This window comes from Leguminivora glycinivorella, chromosome 10, assembly GCF_023078275.1.
Source record: "Leguminivora glycinivorella isolate SPB_JAAS2020 chromosome 10, LegGlyc_1.1, whole genome shotgun sequence".
NCBI classification, from domain to species: Eukaryota; Metazoa; Arthropoda; class Insecta; order Lepidoptera; family Tortricidae; genus Leguminivora; species Leguminivora glycinivorella.
Genome location: NC_062980.1, coordinates 2155426 through 2175556, shown reverse-complemented (window position 1 = coordinate 2175556; position 20131 = coordinate 2155426). Strand labels below are relative to the sequence as shown.

At 39.0% G+C, this 20131-nt stretch overlaps 1 protein-coding gene across 1 annotated transcript in view; it reads left to right on the top strand.

Moving 5' to 3' along the window:
* The window catches only part of LOC125230543, a 50150-nt gene extending 30297 nt beyond the window's left edge, over positions 1–19853 (top strand). Inside the window, exons 11-17 of the mRNA XM_048135724.1 lie at positions 883–1072; positions 10043–10176; positions 10827–11108; positions 12424–12595; positions 12717–12826; positions 15610–15745; positions 19671–19853. Coding sequence (XP_047991681.1) covers positions 883–1072; positions 10043–10176; positions 10827–11108; positions 12424–12595; positions 12717–12826; positions 15610–15745; positions 19671–19710 — 1064 coding nt within the window. The 3' untranslated portion in view covers positions 19711–19853. The remainder of the gene's footprint in view (positions 1–882; positions 1073–10042; positions 10177–10826; positions 11109–12423; positions 12596–12716; positions 12827–15609; positions 15746–19670) is intronic.
* Positions 19854–20131: the final 278 nt, after the last annotated feature.

Genomic DNA, 20131 nt, shown 5'->3' with positions numbered 1-20131 from the left:
ATTTATTTTATTCTCGGAGCGTCTGCCTATGACATAAGATATATATATATATATAGGGTGGACGACATCTGGAAAATTGCTGGTCACAACTGGATGAGACTAGCTCAGGACCGGGAGAAGTGGCGTACTAGAAGCGAGGACTATGCTCAGCATTGGGCGATAAAGGGCTGATATGATGATGATGATGAAGGATATAAGCACTTCAAAAAGGAAGTGTACAAGTTTCTAATGGATCGGCAGCACGTTGCAGGCGTCCATAGGTTACGGTGACCTCTTTTCATCAGGCGGAACGTATACCTGTTTGTCACCGACGTGGTATATAAAAAAACAGTTTGTGCAATGATGCGCAGGCAAAAAGCACCATCTGCACTGAAAAATTATTTGCCAGTTTAACTTTGTCTGGAACGGAATACTTACTATCAATATTGTTATTATGTATATTATAGAAACTTGTTTTTGTATTAAGCGGCTAAAGCTACTTGTTGTTAAAGTCTTCAACCTATATTACACCTGGCACCAAACGTATCTACTTAGCGAGTCAAATGAACTCAGGAAAGTCCACTGAGTTGTCCGTCTTGCACTTTCAGGCGTCAATTGTAAGTTGAAAGCAACAAAAACATTAAAAAATGTGTCGTTGCGTGATATTTAATTGGAACAACACAAAAAATATGAACACTCAAGTGCCTAAGACATATTTAAAATCACAGGCAAGTGACAACTTCAGTACAAAATCTGACACGCTCGGCTGCCATACAAATAGATGAACTTGTTTCTTCTATCTAAATATAATTCTGTGCGTGGCACCCATAGTACAAGCGTTGCTTAGTTTGGGGCTAGGTTGATCAGGTGTCCCCACAATATTTATTTATATTTTATTTTCAGAATTTCGTCTCGTTTTCCCAACTGGCGACGGCATGGCAGTGTCGTATCCAATGAAACTGCCAAGCCGGAGAGAACACAGTGCGGCCAGAGAACTCACACTAAGCCGGAGGGATAAGTGCGAAGCGAAGCTTCGGTTAGCCCGACGGAGTGTGCTTGGAGCCTTCACTACGGCTCTTGTGGGAGACAAGCGGTAAGTTTACTAGTTATTATAAGAACAGCTAATATCTGATGCAACTGCCTTATCGTTGAACACAGTGCGACTAGGGAACTAACACTAAGCTGGAGGGATAATTGCGAAGCGAAGCTTCGTTTAGCCCGATGGAGTGTACTTGGAGCCTTCACTACGGCCCTTGTGGGAGACAAGCGGTAAGTTTACTAGTTATTATAAGAACAGGCAACCCCGTAGCCGAATGGAACTAACACTTGGAGGGATAATTGCCGAGCTTCGTTTCGCCCGATGGAGTGTACTTGGAAACTTGTGGGAGACAAGCGATACGCAGCTAATATCTGATGCAACTGCCTTATCGTTGAACACAGTGCGACTAGGGAACTAACACTAAGCTGGAGGGATAATTGCGAAGCGAAGCTTCGTTTCGCCCGATGGAGTGTACTTGGAGCCTTCACTACGGCCCTTGTGGGAGACAAGCGGTAAGTTTACTAGTTATTATAAGAACAGCTAGTATCTGATGAAACTGCCTTATCGTTGAACACAGAGCGGCTAGGGAATTCACATCAAGCCGGAGGGATAAGTGCGAAGCGAAGCTTCGTTTAGCCCGATCGTTGAACACAGTGTGGCTAGGGAATTCACATCAAGCCGGAGGGATAATTGCGAAGCGAAGCTTCGGTTAGCCCGACGGAGTGTGCTTGGAGCCTTCACTACGGCCCTTGTGGGAGACAAACGGTAAGTTTACTAGTTATTATAAGAACAGCTAATATCTGATGCAACTGCCTCATCGTTGAACACAGTGGGACTAGGGAACTAATACTAAGCCGGAGGGATAAGTGCGAGCGAGATTGGCTAGACACACTATAACTAAATGATAAACGTTTTTTCTAACTTCTTAGTTTATATTTAGGATGTGTTACATTTATTTTTAACCCCCACGCAAAAACGACGGGGTGTTTGACGTGTGTGTGTGACTTTTGAAAGAAAATAAAATTAATGAAATTTCGATTTTTGAATTATAAAAAAAATATTAATTACGACCAAGAAAATGTACTACGTTACAGTCTGTCTGTTTGTCTGTCTGTCTGTGTGTGTGTGTCTGTCTGTGGCATCCTAGCTCCCGAACGGATGAACCGATTTAGGTTTAGTTTTTTTTTGTCTGAAAACTGAGTTAGTCTTCTTACCCATGGTGAAACATGTTTCATGAAAATCGGTCTACTATGTCGCAGTCGGGGTTTTTTTTTTCAAAATTTTAATTTTTGTGGTTATTTTAGTAATGTAATAACTACAATCGTATAAAAAAAATCATGCATATTCCCTATTGTTGCGATGAGCAAGATAATTTACCCAATATCATGGTAGATGTCGCTGTCACGTATGCAAACTGTCGTGGATCGTTGTTCCCGTTATTTACGTCACTCTGCTCTGAGCAACTTTTATTCCGAAATTTTAAAAAATGGTACCATAGTCAAAATAATTTTATTGCTCAGTTAGTATGACCTGTGCATACATATATTATTGGAGTTTATTAAATGAGCAACATGTATATTTAACAACAAACTCCTTCCTAAAAACTCCTTCGTAAGTAATTATTATCTATAAAAAATCGTCAACATATATACATATATGGTATTAACATTAACTGCTTTTTAAATTGAGTAGTAACTATGCTCTGTAATGCAACAATATTTGACCCAGTAAGTTGTGTAACACAGTTAGGCCAACTTTATAAAAGTCTTGGCGGAGCAAATGTATCCGGTACAGAATTTGTTCCAATACAATAGAAAAATTCGATTAGGATTATTGGCACACGAGCGGATTTAATTGAAATCTTGGCTACGGATGTTCCTTGTTTCGGACAATATTTCTGGGTTCGGGTTACGTAGGTAAGTAACAAAAAAAAAAGTTCCACCGGTAAGAGCAAATAGAATGGATATAAGCGTTTTTATCAAAGTTTTCGTAGTCAACTTGCATTTACTGTCATTTCTTTATCTCGACCATATATTTTATATCTGGTGCCGTAGCCGAATGGCATTTCTGCGACGCGAAACGAAACGCCGCGAAAGGGTAGTCTGGCTCTGTCGCGTCAATAGTGCCAATACGCACGAGTGATAGAGATAGATATCTACGAGCGTATCGTTTCGTGAGCGTTTGTGCCATTCTGCTACGTACCTTGATACACTGCTATGTTTAAATTGATTGATATTAATATTAGTGACATCTAACTGGACATCAAAGTTATGGCGCCATTTAAACGGGTATCATTTTCTTCCTTTGATTTCACATCAAAATTCAAAAATCCTTATTTCTAAGTAATTAATGAAGAAGGGTTAGCTAATACAAAAACTTACGTTTGTTCTTGGATTTTATTTGTCTTTTACGGACTTATTATCTTTGGTAAAGAGTAATAGTCGGTAGTCCCCCACCCATTGTACGTCATAGTCATAACTAAACCAGAATCCTAAACCGGCCATATTTCACTAGCAGATGAGGGTTGCCTCGTTAACAGATTTATTAAATTATTACTGCCCGGCCGGCAATCTCCCAGGAATTTTACTTGCCGGCCTTTGTGATTGAAATAATACGCGCCTGCAAATCGTTGGTGAACAATTTTTCCGCCCTTGAAATGTAAGATAGTAATTTAGTGAGGCAAAATAAGTGTACATATTACTCAGCATCAAAAGCAGCACATGAAATAACGCTTCAAATATAATTTATTTATTCATTTATTTACTTATTATTCAAATAACTTACAAAGCATAACAGTAAAACCACAGTATAATAAAGAGTACTATCGTACAGTATGGCCACTCCCGCTCCCCGCTGAAATCGCCGCCCACCCCCTCTCGGTTACCTGACAGTTACCGCCTGTCAAAAACGCGAACAGTCGACCTGTCATATGTCACTCATACAAGCATAGTACGCGTTCACCTACACGGGCTTAGACTGTGTGCAAGGAACGCGCCTCTTTCATATATTTGATCGCCAGTGTCCGAGGTGTGGTAAAACCAAAGCACGGTGAAACTAAAAAAAAACAATACATATATTCACATTATTAAAGGACAAATATTTCTTTATACAAATATAGTAAAAATTACAATACCTAATAACTAAACACTAATAACAATAAAAACTTAAAACTATCTAAATAAACAATTCCCTGTCGTTCCCGGTGCAAAATTGCCCATGACGCTCGCAGCACATATAGCACATATTTAGTAAAAAATACAAAACAAAAAAAAATTCGCGTCGAACGTCATAACATATTATTTAACCGTTTTCAATGATTCACGTTCATTAGACTTATATAGACCGGGATATAGATTATATTTATTATTTATGTAATTGTATATGTATATATTTGTTACCATTTGTGTATACAAAATTTGCATTTAATTCTTTTAGTGTTTGTACATTTTTAAATTGGTTACTCATCGTTAATCGCTTCTACTCATTTCCTCAAAGGTTGACTGGAAGAGATCCCATTAAGGGATAAGTCCGCCTACATTGTATATTACTGACTCTGTAACTGTGTCTCTTTTGTTTCCTTTATGTACAATAAAGGTTATAGATACATACATACATACATATTGTATTTTGATTTTTATTGAGCTCCCGATATTTTGACGCAGTTACATTATACATCATAATCACGTCAGATGTAAGTAGTGTAAAAATTTCCTTCGTATTGTTACGGAAACATACGAACGTGTCATGCTATTTCAGTCAGTCTCAGTACAAGATGTACTGACATTGACTGAACTAGCATGACAAATACGAGGAAACCATTTTCGCACTACATCTGTAGGGCGTCATCCATATATTACGTCACAGTGTAAGGGGGAGGGGGGGGTCATACTAAATGTGACAAGCCCTGTTAAAGGGATACAAAAAAGCGTGACATAGGGGGGGGGGAGGGGTCCAAAAACCTGAAATTTGGTGTGACGTAATATGTGGATGATCCCTAGTCGCTGTTCACTTTCTCTATACAATAAAGCTTTATAAAACTTCAAAACTGGTAAAGGCTCAGTCAGTCTTAAATTGGGAAGTTATTAATCAAGTAATTCACCGTAATAATAACTTGTATATCTAGATTTCACACATACAATCACGCCTGTATCCCATGAAGGGGTAGGCAGAGCACATGAAACTACCCAAGTTTCAGTGCCACTCCTGGCAAACAAGGGGTTGAAAGAAAACGAAATTGTGACATTGTAGTGACAGGTTGCCGGCCTCTCGCCTACGCCACAATTTAACCCATATCCCACAGTCGCCTTCTACGACACCCACGGGAAGAAAGGGGGCGGTGAAATTCTTAACCCGTCACCACACGAGCATTTAGATTTCATTGATATAAATTACACAAATTAAAATATAATATAAGTAGGCATACTATGCGCACATGAACGTCAAATAAAACTCAGCATCGAGAAGATTTCAGTCCACTATGGGAAAGCCAAAAAACTTGGCAACCATTTTTTTCAATACATTACATCTTATAATTAACATGCATTAAATAACAAGATACAATTTAACATGCAAAAGTATCCATCAAAAAAATATTAACAGACTAGACTAAATAATACACTTTCACATTTGGAAAAACCGTGTAAAGTTAACTTGGTCTCACTATACAATACAGGGTGCGTAGCCGAATGGCACAAACGCTCACAAAACGAAACGCTAGTAGATATCTATCTCTATCGCTCTTGCGTATTGGCGCGATAGAGCCAGACTAGCTTTAGCGGTGTTTCGTTTTCGTTTCGCGTCGGAGAAATGCCATTCGGCTACGGGGCCAGATTAGACGTGAAAACTCGCTGAAATTCGCGAGTTCTCCCGTCGTTCCAAAAATTCTACAAAGAAGGCGGACTACCTCGAACTAGTACCTACACAAAATAAAGTCTGGACTTTATACGAACCACGGGAACACTTCTATAGCGCGAGCTATCTCGCACGTAGCGCCATCTATGGGAGGCTCTAGAATTAGATTTAAAACACTATCATGAAATTGAAATACACCGTGTTTTTCTTGTTTTCCGTCAAATTCGACACGTTATTAGGCTCATAAATAGGAACCACCTGGTATTTCCGCTTTTTGATAAATCCGTTTTTTTTTTCGTTTTCTTAAATGTGAGAGAATTTCAGGAATAATATAAATGTTAATGTCAAATATCGAACGGCACATGTCAAAATAAATAACATTAGCGAGTACGAGTAGTAATCAATTTGTAATTCACTTCTACAATTACTATTATTACATCTATTTTTGTTAAAAAAAAAAAATATTTTATTATTTATTTTTGTTATGAAAAAGGAGTGGAAGGGTCAGTTGGTAGTGGAAGACCTAGGCGAACTTTTCTTGATCAAATCGGGGAAATATTGCAAAGAGGCCAGGTCAGAAGTACTCGAAACCGACGAGCGTGTATGAGAAATGTTATGAAAGTGTGTGAAGCGAAAGTGGTTTGTCAGGTTCGTAGTAAATGGAAATCCGTGATCTCTGCCTACCCCTCTGGGAAACAGGCGTGATTGTATGTATGTATGTATGTATTTTTGTTAAAACACGATTACGGTATAAGAGTTAACACACTAGTTTCTTAGATAACTTAATTTTATTTGACATAAAGAAACTTCCCTTTAAGTAAACAGAAATAAATAATAACCTAACCACAAAATTAAAATTTTTGAAAAAACCCCCGACCGCGACATAGTGGTCCGATTTTCATAAAACATGGCTAAGAACACTCCCGACTAACTCAGCTTTCAAACAAAAAAAAAACTTAATCGAAATTGGTTCATCCGTTCGGGAGCTACGATGCCACAGACATACACACACACAGAAAGACAGACAAACATACATACAGACAGACAGACAGACAGATACACACACAGACAGACACGTCAAACTTATTTTTGCGTTTTTGCGTCGGGGGTTAAAAATAAGTTTTACTTTCTTATTAAAAAAACCTCGTAAAGCTAGCTTGGTTTGGTCTCACAGCTCACTATACAATACTGATTAGACGTGAAAACTCGCTGGAATTCGCGAGCTCTCTCGTCGTTCCAAAAATTCCTAAACAAGAACATGACCCCGAGAAGATTAGTAGAATACCAAATAACGTCTGGACTTTAAATACGAACTACGGGAACACTTCTATAGCGCGAGCTATCTCGCACGTAGCGCCATCTATGGGAGGCGCTAGAATTAGATTTAAAAGACATGAAATTGAAATACATTGTGTTTTTCTTGTTTTCCGTTAAATTCGACACGTTATTAGGTTCATTAATAGGATAGGACATAATTTTGCTATAAATGGATTTTGCGCTCATGACATGAGAAGTTAATGTGATATCAGCAGTATGGAATTGAGATATTTTACGCCTCATGCTAAAAATAAATCTAAGAACTTTAAGTAGGTACCCAAACATCCTAAAATCAAATAGCTACCTTATTTGCTTTCTTATTTATTTATTTATTTAATCTTTATTGTACACAAAGAAAAGAACTTATAGTACAAAAGGCGGACTTAATGCCAAACAGCATTCTCTACCAGTCAACCTTTAGGCAAACAGAGATATCTTTCTTGTGACGCAAATTACTCAAAAACCGCATTGAGGAATTACTATAATTATCACTTTTCAATATAAAACTGCAAAGGATGTTTAAATTGGAATATAAGTAGAATAGAAAAAACCGGCCAAGAGCGTGTCGGGCCACGCTCAGTGTAGGGTTCCGTAGTTTTCCGTATTTTTCTCAAAAACTACTGAACCTATCAAGTTCAAAACAATTTTTCTAGAAAGTCTTTATAAAGTTCTACTTTTGTGATTTTTTTCATATTTTTTAAACATATGATTCAAAAGTTAGAGGGGGGGACGCACTTTTTTTTCCTTTAGGAGCGATTATTTCCGAAAATATTAATATTATCAAAAAACGATCTTAGCAAACCCTTATTCATTTTTAAATACCTATCCAACAGTATATCACACGTTGGGGTTGGAATAAAAAAAATATCAGCCCCTACTTTACATGTAGGGGGGGTACCTAAAACATTTTTTTCCATTTTTTATTTTTGCACTTTGTTGGCGTGATCGATATACATATTGGTACCAAATTTCAGCTTTCTAGTGCTAACGGTTACTGAGATTATCCGCGGACGGACGGACGGACGGACGGACGGACGGACAGACAGACATGGCGAAACTATAAGGGTTCCTAGTTGACTACGGAACCCTAAAAAGGAGTGTACAAGTTTCTAATGGGTCGGCAACGCGCACGTGACACCCCTTGAGTTGCGGGCGTCCATAGGTTACGGTGACCGCTTTCCATCAGGCAGGCCGTATACCTGTTTGCCACCGACGTGGTATATAAAAAAAAAACTTTTATTCGGACGCTTAAAGAATATTACGCGGTAACCCTGCCGTTACATATAAACGGAACAAAATAGGATTAAAAATACCTATATCTAATTATAAATTCCATTTATTATTTTATTTCAGAACAAAATATGACTACATCTACATACTTTATACAAAATCACATTTATTTTATAGCTAAGTAGGTACTTAAGCGTAATTTAATTCACGGTTCGTTCCCTTGCCTCTTAATACGAAACTTATTGAAACTACCACGAAACTAAATACCCTTACTTGCCCCACTAAGCTCTAAACAAGCATACAGAGCCTGGAGTTGAACCAAAGTGGCTTAGCAGAATATAAAAGGCATTTAGGATGTTACAAATTTGGAGTAGCCCTAATATGGGACATAATAGTTGGGGCAGCAGTGACACTAATGTGTAGTTACACGAGTCGAGTGTCGCACATACACATGGGAATAGAAAGATTAGATGACTGAAAGAAAATAAAGATATTTTCACCACACCAACTGGTAAAGGCTTACTTTGCTATTCGAAAACAGATAGCAACAATGCATTTCATCCAGAAGAGTGCAAAGTAATTTCATACAAATTTTAACTTGATGTCTTAAGCTGGCTGTTAGAATTTACCTATAAATTATGATTATGAATCATAAATATTGAATAGATTGCTGGATTTGATTTAGTTTGATGTTTTATAGTTAGGATTTTGTTCGTGTTGGTGTGGTGAAAAATTTTGTGTTTCACTCGGCGTTTGACTCGGCAAAGTTTGTTTAACCTTCGTGCCTTGAAACCTCGCAACGCTCAAGATTCCACTTTTTTGGAATTTCAATATTGGAATCTTTCGCTTGCTCGGGTATCAATATTGGCACGTGCGGTTAAACAACAACTTTGCCCCCTTGTAAAACAAATAACTATTTCACCACACCAACTGGTAAAGGCTCTCTTGATACTTCGAAAGCTGGCCCCGTAGCCGAATGGCATTTCTGCTTTGCGAAACGCAGAAATGTAGTCTGGCTCTGTCGTGCCAATACGCGATAGAGATAGAGATAGATATCTACGAGCGTTTCGTTTCGTGAGCGTTTGTGCCATTCGGCTACGTACCGAAGAGAAAGTTGCATTTTACCACGAGAGTGTTAAATAATTTTATACAAATTATAACTTGATGCCTACAGCGTCTATACAGAGGGTGGAGAGTCAAGAAATCATTGTGGATTGTGGATTTCTTTATCAATATTTGTGAGTCGTGAGAACACACGTGGAAATGTCTGCCTTGGGTGAGACAAAAAAAAATTCGCTGGCTTGGTTGAAGTCTTGGTGGCTCAGTTGGCAGAGCGCTGGAGTATCGATCCAGTGGCCGTGAGTTCAGGTCTTACCCAAGGCAGACATTTTCCACTTTTAAATTTATTCTAAGCCTAATGGCATCGATTGCAGACGTTTCTGCTATAATCAGAAGTTAAAAATTAAGTATATGATATTATGTATTTACAAAGGGACAAGTACGAGTAAGTTCTAGACCCAAGAATTTAACATACTCCCATCATCATTTCGAAGACGCACTTACAATCACGTCTGTTCTTTTGAGTAAAAAATATTTTTCTCAATAACTTTAATATTGTGTTTGCAGCACAAAACAGCATATAAGCTGGCAAGGCAGCTCTGACGAAATCCTGGCCAGCGTGAAGAAAGGCAGCTATTGGAGGAACAACACTAAACCTGATGTTGTACCCTCCACCTCCGTCCAGGATCTGTCTTCCATAGGTATGTTGTTGCTTGTCCTACGCCCCTCCATATGTGCCTAGTCATCGTAAAAGAGCCGGATTACCCACGCGCTGGTTCAGCACAATCATGAAGGCCACACGCGTTGGGCTCCAGGGATCCTTTAGGAAGGCAAAAGATCGGCGTGAGTGGAGAGCACTGCAACGTAGAGCGACTTATGGTGGTCACGACCCTCAGTCGTGAGGTTTCGACGTAGAAGAATATGTGCCTAGGGTCTCCACAAGCTCACCGCCACTGACGCCACCGCCTTGGTCTCGTTCCAGCTGGGGATCCACCACCCCCTTTCTTCCCGTGCCGAAGAAGTTTAATTTGAGATCTCTAATACCAAAGGCCAATCGCCCAAAAGCATAAATATCAAAACCTAGCACCTAAAGCAAAAAACAAAGGTCAAAAATAAAGATGCCGAATGGCATTTCTGCGACGCGAAACGAAAACGAAACGCTGCGAGAGGTAGTCTGGCTCTGTCGCGCCACGCACGCGCACGAGCGATAGAGATAGATATCTACGAGCGTTTCGTTTTGTGAGCGTTTGTGCCATTCGCTTACGCACCCAGGGCCACCGGACTGCGCACACCGCCCAACAAACTAGATTGTGTCTATGAATTTAACTTGACATGCTGTTTTCTTCCATAGATACCCTTCCAAAAGCGCGCCGAAGGTCCCGTCGAAACCGACCAGCAACCGCCTACGGGTTTCCAGAAATCTCCATCACTAACCAATCTGACACCAAAACTATGCGGCGCAAGTACCATACCCTGAGGAACCTGGTGTACTCCGAACCAGTGGAGAATATTAAGGAGTTAAGGAGAAGACCGAGGTCTGCTGGGTCTACTGTGCGGAATAAGGAGGCGTTGAGTAGACCTGGTCTGATGGAGACGCTGGATTTTATTAATAGTGTGAAGGATGCGCTCTGTGGTAAGTATTTTATTGAATTATCAAGGAAATAACACAGAATCATACATGAAAACTAAGTTCAGTAAAATGTTGGTTACATATTTGAATATAGATGTTTCGTTAGAGTTTCTCACTGTGAACAATATCCATAACAGAAGTCATACAAATATAAGCTTTTGCAAAAACCAAAGTCTCTTTATGGATAGTAAAACTACCGTGGGACACTGACATATTAAACATGTAAAATCGGGAACTCACGTAAACCTCCCCCCTCTCGCCCCTGCCGCTGCTGGCCCCGCGCTGAGTCAACGGTCCGCAGTCTGCTTTGGGATACCATCGCCATCGCGCGTGCTCATTGAAAATGCTCCTCGTTACGGAGCGAAACATGTCGAGCTATCTTCGATAATTTTACGTGAGTTACACGATTTTATTAGGTTTCCGTAGTCAACTTATAGTTTCCCTAGTTTCGCCATGTCTGTCTGTCCGTCCGTCCGTCCGTCCGTCCGCGGATAATCTCAGTAACCGTTAGCACTAGAAAGCTGAAATTTGGTACCAATATGTATATCAATTACGTCAATAAAATGAAAAAATAAAAAATGTAAAAAAATGTTTTATTAGGGTACACCCCCTACATGTAAAGTGGGGGCTGATATTTTTTTTTCATTACAACCCCAACGTGTGATATATTGTTGGATAGGTATTTAAAAATGAATGAGGGTTTACTACGATCGTTTTTTGATAATATTAATATTTCAGAAATAATCGCTCCTAAAGGAAAAAAAAGTGCGTCCCCCCCTCTAACTTTTGAACCATATGTTTAAAAAATATGAAAAAAATTGCAAAAGTAGAACTTTATAAAGAATTTCTAGGAACATTGTTTTGAACTTGATAGGTTCAGTAGTTTTTGAGAAAAATACGGAAAACTACGGAACCCTAAACTGAGCGTGGCCCGACACGCTCTTGGCCGGTTTTACATGTTTAATATCTCTTTATGGATAATTATGGAGACTGAAATTCTTCAAAGTATGAAGCCTCTTGGTGTGACTTTGCCATGCCAAGGACTTTCTGCATCACGTGTCTACGTCCAACTGGTTTAACTTTTAGATTCTTTTCATCAACCTAGAATAATTTCGATTTGCTATTTTAACACAAACTGGCCCCGTAGCCGAATGGCATTTCTCCAACGCCAAACGAAAGCGATACGCCGCTGGCTCTGTCGCGCCAATACGCAAGCGCGATAGAGATAGATATCTACTAGCGCTTCGTTTCGTGAGCGTTTCGTGAGCGATTGTGCCATTCGGCTAGCCACCCTGAATATAATATTATTCTTTCTCAGTTGAAGAATCCGGCGCTTCAGACGCCGAAGACACAGGATGGTCTCTAAACGACGAGTGGCTCGTGGGACAGACGGCGCCGCTAGCTATGACCGCGACCGTTGCGGTTGCCGCGCGTTACACGCCGCGCTTGCTGACTTGCTGCCAGCGTTATTGCTGCGACGACACTTTACTGTAAGTAGGGAGACGACTTTACAAAATCCAGATATTTCATGAAAGGTTAAGTCATATTCTGTAGCATTGGTCCTCAAAAAAGTGACTTTAATATGTGATATCAATGTGTAACTTTGAACAGGTACTGCAGGAGCTTTGTTCATGGCTTGGTGACTCCAGCGAGGGTGCCCTGTTCGCATTACACCGGCTGGCCAGAGCAGCTCGTTCTAGAAGTAGCGAAAGGATTGCCAAGTAAGCTATCATAAACAACGACCGGTCTGGCATAACGCGTGAAAGGGACTTATATATCTCTGTCTCTCTCTCCACCTAAACTGACGGATTTAGTACTTCATGGTAACCAGGAGATCTCCAGGAATGGCATTTATTCATGTCACGCCAATACGCAAGAGCGATAGAGATAGATATCAGCTACTCTGTTCATGTCCCGCGAATTTGCGGCGGATCTTTTAAGCATCGTCGCAGATCATAATATATAATCACCATATTGGCTAGCTCGATCGGTCCATTGTAGAAACAGTGAGAACATTGATAACGACGCATTAACAAATTAAAAAACAGCGCCAACGCAGCGCATAACAGATTTACAATACATTTAATTTTAAATAAACATTATGGTGATCGTACTCGTATTTTGTTCAAACAAGGTTGCAAATTGTCAGACGATCAGTCATCAGACATCACCTAGTATTAAACAAGAGGAAAGTCATTTCCACGATTTGTTTGGTTTAATTAACTAACCACAAAATTAGTATTTGAAAAAAAAAACCCCGATATAGTGGACCGACTTTCATGAAACATGGCTAAGAACACTCCCGACTAATTCAACTTTCAAACAAAAAAAAAATCTAAATCGGTTGATCCGTCCGGGAGCTACGATGCCACTGACAGACACACTCACAGACAGACAGACAAGTCAAATTTATAACACCCCATCGTTTCTGGGTCGGGGTTAAAAAAAATAAAATGAGTCAGCGTAACGAGCTCACGGTACCAACTTCTGACAACAGGTCAACAAACTACGGTGGAGTTTTTAACTAGGCCTCTCCTCGACGAGATTGTTCTATTGTGATCACCAACTGCCGAAAAAAGAATATAAATATAATGTAAAATAAATTACTTCCTTGGCAAGATTTAAAACATGTTGTGAGGAAGTTAGGTGTTAGGACTAAAAAAAAACTCCAGGATTTGTGCCGCAAGTTTATTGAAGAAACCAAATATGTATTGCTAACATCCTAAACATAAATTAATAAAGTCTTCTACTACTTCCCACTAAAATCTCATAAAACGTTCGACTTCACCGTCGACACTTTATTAACTTATCATCCCACTTACTCGTAAAATGCTTCAAGCTTTTCAAAATCCCACACAGACTTACCTACTTGCACAGAATATAGTACAAGTCAGTGGTACTTGTTAATGATTAAGATAAGTCCTGTAAAATCGTTTGTTCAGAATAGTAATACCCGGAATCGGCCTTTAGGGAATGAACTACAAATGTACAAATAAGTACTCTTCGTCGTCGGCAACCTTCATAACATAATCGCAATCCCAAGACGCCTTCAAATATCGTTTACCTACTAAGGCTACCCTTTCAAACGTGCGAGAAATTTTAACACACCAAATCTCTTTTTTAGGGTTCCGTAGTCAACTAGGAACCCTTATAGTTTCGCCATGTCTGTCTGTCCGTCCGTCCGTCCGTCCGTCCGTCCGTCCGTCCGTCCGTCCGTCCGTCCGTCCGTCCGTCCGTCCGTCCTTCCGCGGATAATCTCAGTAACCGTTAGCACTAGAAAGCTGAAATTTGGTACCAATATGTATATCAATCACGCCAACAAAGTGCAAAAATAAAAAATGGAAAAAAATGTTTTATTAGGGTACCCCCCCTACATGTAAAGTGGGGGCTGATATTTTTTTTCATTCCAACCCCAACATGTGATATATTGTTGGATAGGTATTTAAAAATGAATGAGGGTTTACTAAGATCGTTTTTTGATAATATCAATATTTTCGGAAATAATCGCTCCTAAAGGAAAAAAAGTGCGTCCCCCCCCCCTCTAACTTTTGAACCATATGTTTAAAAAATATGAAAAAAATCACAAAAGTAGAACTTTATAAAGACTTTCTAGGAAAATTGTTTTGAACTTGATAGGTTCAGTAGTTTTTGAGAAAAATACGAAAAACTACGGAACCCTACACTGAGCGTGGCCCGACACGCTCTTGGCCGGTTTTTTCTTTATGGAGCTTAGAGGCGTGAAGGTCTTGTAAGTATTTTACTGTATATTTTCTCGTACTGGTTTAGACAGTGTATGTTGAAAAGGACAATTAAAAATTGTAACTATAAAACTCCCGTGAGACTGAAACATGTTTAAAATATTTTAAGCTCACGTTGCAATTAAATCGAAATGACGCTCGAAATGTTTCGATCCTTTTCCAAGGATAATGAGACGATTAAAATGTTCTATGCCGAGACGCATTTTTCATAATATAACAATTAAATTACAAAAGTCGTAATCATCTACGTATACATTTTGTACAGACTAAACTCTGTTATTCCCATTTTACCGGACCAAGGACAGGACCAAACTGTCCAAAGAATATGTTCAAACCCCGGCCCGTACCAATGAGTTTTTTGGAAGTGCGAAATGACATTTGATATTTGCCAGTCGCTTTTTTAGTCGCTGATGAAAAAAAAACATCGTGATCGTAGCTAAGTAATCACATTGGAAAACACATTGTAGGTATACATAGTATTTGGGCCATTTGTTTCAAAGTTGTCCACTTTTTTTAAATTTGGAAATTTTTATGTGGTTTTCACTCAGAATCGCGCGGATGTTTTTTTTTCTCCAATCAGGATCGATAGACTTCGCGATTCAGAGTATGAATCGCGTAAAAAATACCCATGTTACAAAAAAAGGGGAGCGGACAACTTTGAAAAAATTACCACTTTTAATATATCCATGTAGCAATTAGTGCTAACGAACCTGCGAGTCTCCTTCCCAACTTTCTTTTGTTTTCAGTTCCTGGAAGCTTCCAGAAATCGAAGGAACGACAGAGGCTCCACAGACCTATCGAGCAAGGCCTCCTGATTATATGTCAGGGGATGAAGCACCTCAGCCACCACCGCTGCCAAGACGATCTAGCAGAGATAAACAGGTAAGATGGCTCGTGCGTAGTGACAGTGAGCTTGCCTGCTAAGCTACGGTTCCGGGTTCAATTCCCGCTAAGGGCATTTATTTATGATGATGATGTGTTCTATGTATATAAGTATTGTATGTACAATGTATGTATGTCGCCTAGCACCCATAGTACAAGCTTTGCTTAGTTTGGGGCTAGGTTTATCTGTGGAAGGTGTCCCCCATTAATTTTAGGTTTTTTTACTAGCCTATAATGGTGTCCCACTGCTGGGCAAAGGCCTCTCCCCTTAACCTCCATGACATTCATTTATTTAAGATAAAATGTATGGTTGTCATTACAAATAAATAATGAAAATATTGACGAAGTAAATGAATTCAAATTGTTAGGAATAAAAATAGATACAAATTTAAATTGGAAATCACACGTAGATAATATTAAATCAAAATTGTCTAGTTTCTTATTTGCGTTAAGTGTACTAAAGATCAATACTAACCTGGAAACCGCCCTGTCAGCATATTTCGCGTTCGGACATGCAAGACTCCAGTACGGTATTATTTTGTGGGGGGCCAGCACGGATGCTCATCACCTATTCCTAATGCAAAAAAAGTGCATTCGCATACTTACCAACACCCAGATACCAAATAGTTGTAGACCTCACTTTTCTGAACTACGTATCCTCACTTTGCCCTCGATATACATATTGGAAGCAGCACTCTTTGTTAGGAATAACTCTCATCTCTTTACTACAAAAATGATTAACTCAGAACGAAGGAAAAATGATAAACCACAATTAGAACTACCCCCATCAAAATTAGAAATGTTTAAAAAAGGCCCGTACTACCGATGTATACTTATAGCAAATAAACTGCCCGAAATTATAATTAATGAAAAAGAAGACAAAGTATTTAAAAGCAAACTAAAGGACTTACTCATCAAAAAATGCTATTACTCTATAGACGAGTATCTAGAGGACGAATCTTTACCCAAATAAATAATTAATAATTTAATTTATATTCAATATAATTACATACCTACTTAAGGCTTGCGAATCTATTAAAGTTGCTCTGTACATGAGAAATTAAATATAAATAGTTTAAAATATTACCAATAATAAATGTAGATAAAAATAAAATAAAAAATCAGTTGAATTGAGAACCTCCTCCTTTTTTGAAGTCGTTTGATAAATAATTATCGAATATAATGCAATTATAAAATGTACTAAAACCATATAAAACCAGCTTAGCCTTATGCTTTAAACATAAGTGGTAAAATGCGAATAATAATTGTAATTTTTATGAATGTACCTGCACTTCCTAGCTGTAATTTAGTTTTAAGGAATACTTGCTGTGCCCTAACAGGGTTCATGTGTGAACCTACCTTATTGTAACACCTGCTTGTACCACATGATTATTATGCAATAAATTATGAATTATGAATAAATTATGAATTATGGTTTTAAAGCGAATGTCCAATTATTGTTGTAATACAAATATGTAGGTGAAATACAGCAAAAACAATTTTCACGCGTTGACTTTCATGCCATAATATATTAAGGGCAAAAATTACTAGCAAATGAGCTCAATTTATTTGCAGTTGTAATGTTTTACCGTGGCAAAATACCATCGATATTGATTTCAAAAGCAAATGTTAATAAATTATATAATTAAATAAATAAATAAATAAATATTATAGGACATTCTTACACAGATTGACTGAGGCCCACGGTAAGCTCAAGAAGGCTTGTGCTGTGGGTACTCAGACAACGATATATATAATATATACATACTTATATACATAGAAAACATCCATGACTCAGGAACAAATATCTGTGCTCATCACACTAATAAATGCCCTTACCGGGATTCGAACCCGGGACCGCGGCGCAGCAGGCAGGGTCACTACCGACTGCGCCAGACCGGTCGTCAAATAATTAGGTAGTAAAACCCAACGAAACTAAACATTGGCAGGATTATAATTAATTAAAGGTTCCGCCTTGGCTCGGAAGGGTTCGGTTGGCTGTACTTTGATAGAGTACACCTCATTTATGAAATATTGCCCTAATTATAATATATTTTATTACGCCTCTTAGACTACAGGCCGTTAATTAATTTTATTTTGAAATATGACACCATGAAACTTAAGCTCGCTTCCTTTTTAGGGTTCCGTAGCCAAAATGGCAAAAACGGAACCCTTATAGTTTCGTCATGTCCGTCTGTCCGTCTGTCCGTCTGTCCGTCTGTCCGTCTGTCACAGCCGATTTACTCGGAAACTATAAGTACTACAGTGATGAAATTTGATGGGAATATGTGTTGTATGAACCGCTACAAAATTATGACACTAAATAGTAAAAAAAAAAGAATTGGGGGTGGGGCCCCCATACATGTAACTGAGGGATGAAAATTTTTTTTTCGATGTACATACCCGTGTGGGGTATCAATGGAAAGGTCTTTTAAAATGATATAAAGTTTTCTAAAAAACATTTTTCTTAAAGTGAACGGTTTTTGAGATATCAGCTCTCAAAGTCGTAAAAAGTATGTCCCCCCCCCTCTATTTTTATAACTACGGGGTATAAAATTCTAAAAAAAATAGAGGTGATGCATGCTAATTAACTCTTTCAACGATTTTTGGTTTGATCAAAGTATCTCTTATAGTTTTTGAGATAGGTTGATTTAACTGTAATTTTTTTGCTGCTACGGAACCCTTTGTGCGCGAGCCCGACTCGCACTTGGCCGGTTTATTTTGTAAAATGTTAGTCATAGGTTATTAATTGTCAAGAAAATTTAACATAAGAAAACATATTTAAAAATATTTTAAGCGGGTTACTCACGTATTAAGTCGATATAGCGTTCGACATGTTTCGGTTCAATTTCGAGAACCTTTCTCAAGATTAGCGACCCCGCCTTTACATGTCGAGAGCGCGACGCGAAAATACGGGAAGCTATAGAAATTAGTCGTCATCCCAATTTCAATCGTGACAGTGGTTGGTCGGTGCCACCTAGTTGGAAAACAGTTCTAGGCACTACGTCGGTCCCCAGTGTAAACGCACCCTTAACAAGTGACGTAATAAGTGTTGTGTGCAATCCTGCTTTTGACAAAAGTAACATAGTGGGTAGCTCCGATCTCGCCACGGTGACGTCGCCCGCGCCGCCGACCCCCCCTGCGCCCGTCCTCAGCAGCCGCGCGCACCGAGCAAGCGCCCGCAGTATGCGTCGCGCTCTCGACATGTAAAGGCGGGGTCGCTACTCTTGAGAAAGGTTCTCGAAATTGAACCGAAACATGTCGAACGCTATATCGACTTAATACGTGAGTAACCCGCTTAAAATATTTTTAAATATGTATGAGTCTCACGGGAGTTTTATAGTTAATAAGAAAACATATTTATGTAATTTAAAAATGTTTTAAAAGTGGACACGTTCATTACCATTAGCCTCATATAATACTTACTTTTAGAAACAGGTTATCTTTATACTTTACAAACATATTACATATACTTTATATGTATATCTACACACAAATTCATAATAACTAACCTAACCAAAAAATAAAAAAATTGAAAAAACCCCCGACCGCGACATAGTAGACCGATTTTCATGAAGCATGGCTAAGAACACTCCTGACTAACTGAGCTTTCAGACAAAAAAAACTTAATCTAAATCGGATTCCGTTTCGTCCGTTCGGGAGCTCCGATGCCACAGACAGACACACACACAGACAGACACAAACAGACAGACAGACAGACACGTCAAACGTATAACACCCCGTCGTTTTTGCGTAGGGGTTTAAAATTAAATTTCTGAATTGTTTCCACCAGAATATAGTACAAATTTCGTGTCCGCTGATGGTTCTGTATTAGATATGCAGCGTAACGCATCAGATTGCGTTACTTTAAGTTTAGTAACGTAACTAGTATTAAATAATATTTATATTCCATTTTTTCTTCCAGTTCACAAAGCGCTACAGCGACTACCTCTCACCCAAACTAGAAGCCCTAGAGACCCACCTCACTCAACTGGAGCTAGCCTCTCGTCAGAATAGCTATACGGGCATAATCAACCCCGTATACGACGGGAAGATACGAGACAAGTTTGTGAAGAGGTCCAAGTCACTGGGACGGAGTTTCAGTAAGACCAAAACTGGCTTGGAGATCAACAGGTACCTTATTATTTAGCCCTTTTTTGGTGTAGAAATTCTTATAGTTTTATAAAGCATGATGCACTGTCTACTTCTAAAACTAGAAGGTTGAGAAACCCACTTGACTCAACTGGATCTAGCCTCTTGTCAGAACAGCTGATACGGGCATAATCAACCCCGTATACAACGGGAAAATACGGGACAAGTTTGTGAAGAGGTCCAAGTCACTGGGCCGAAGCTTTAGTAAGACTAAACGGGCTTGGCGATTAAGAC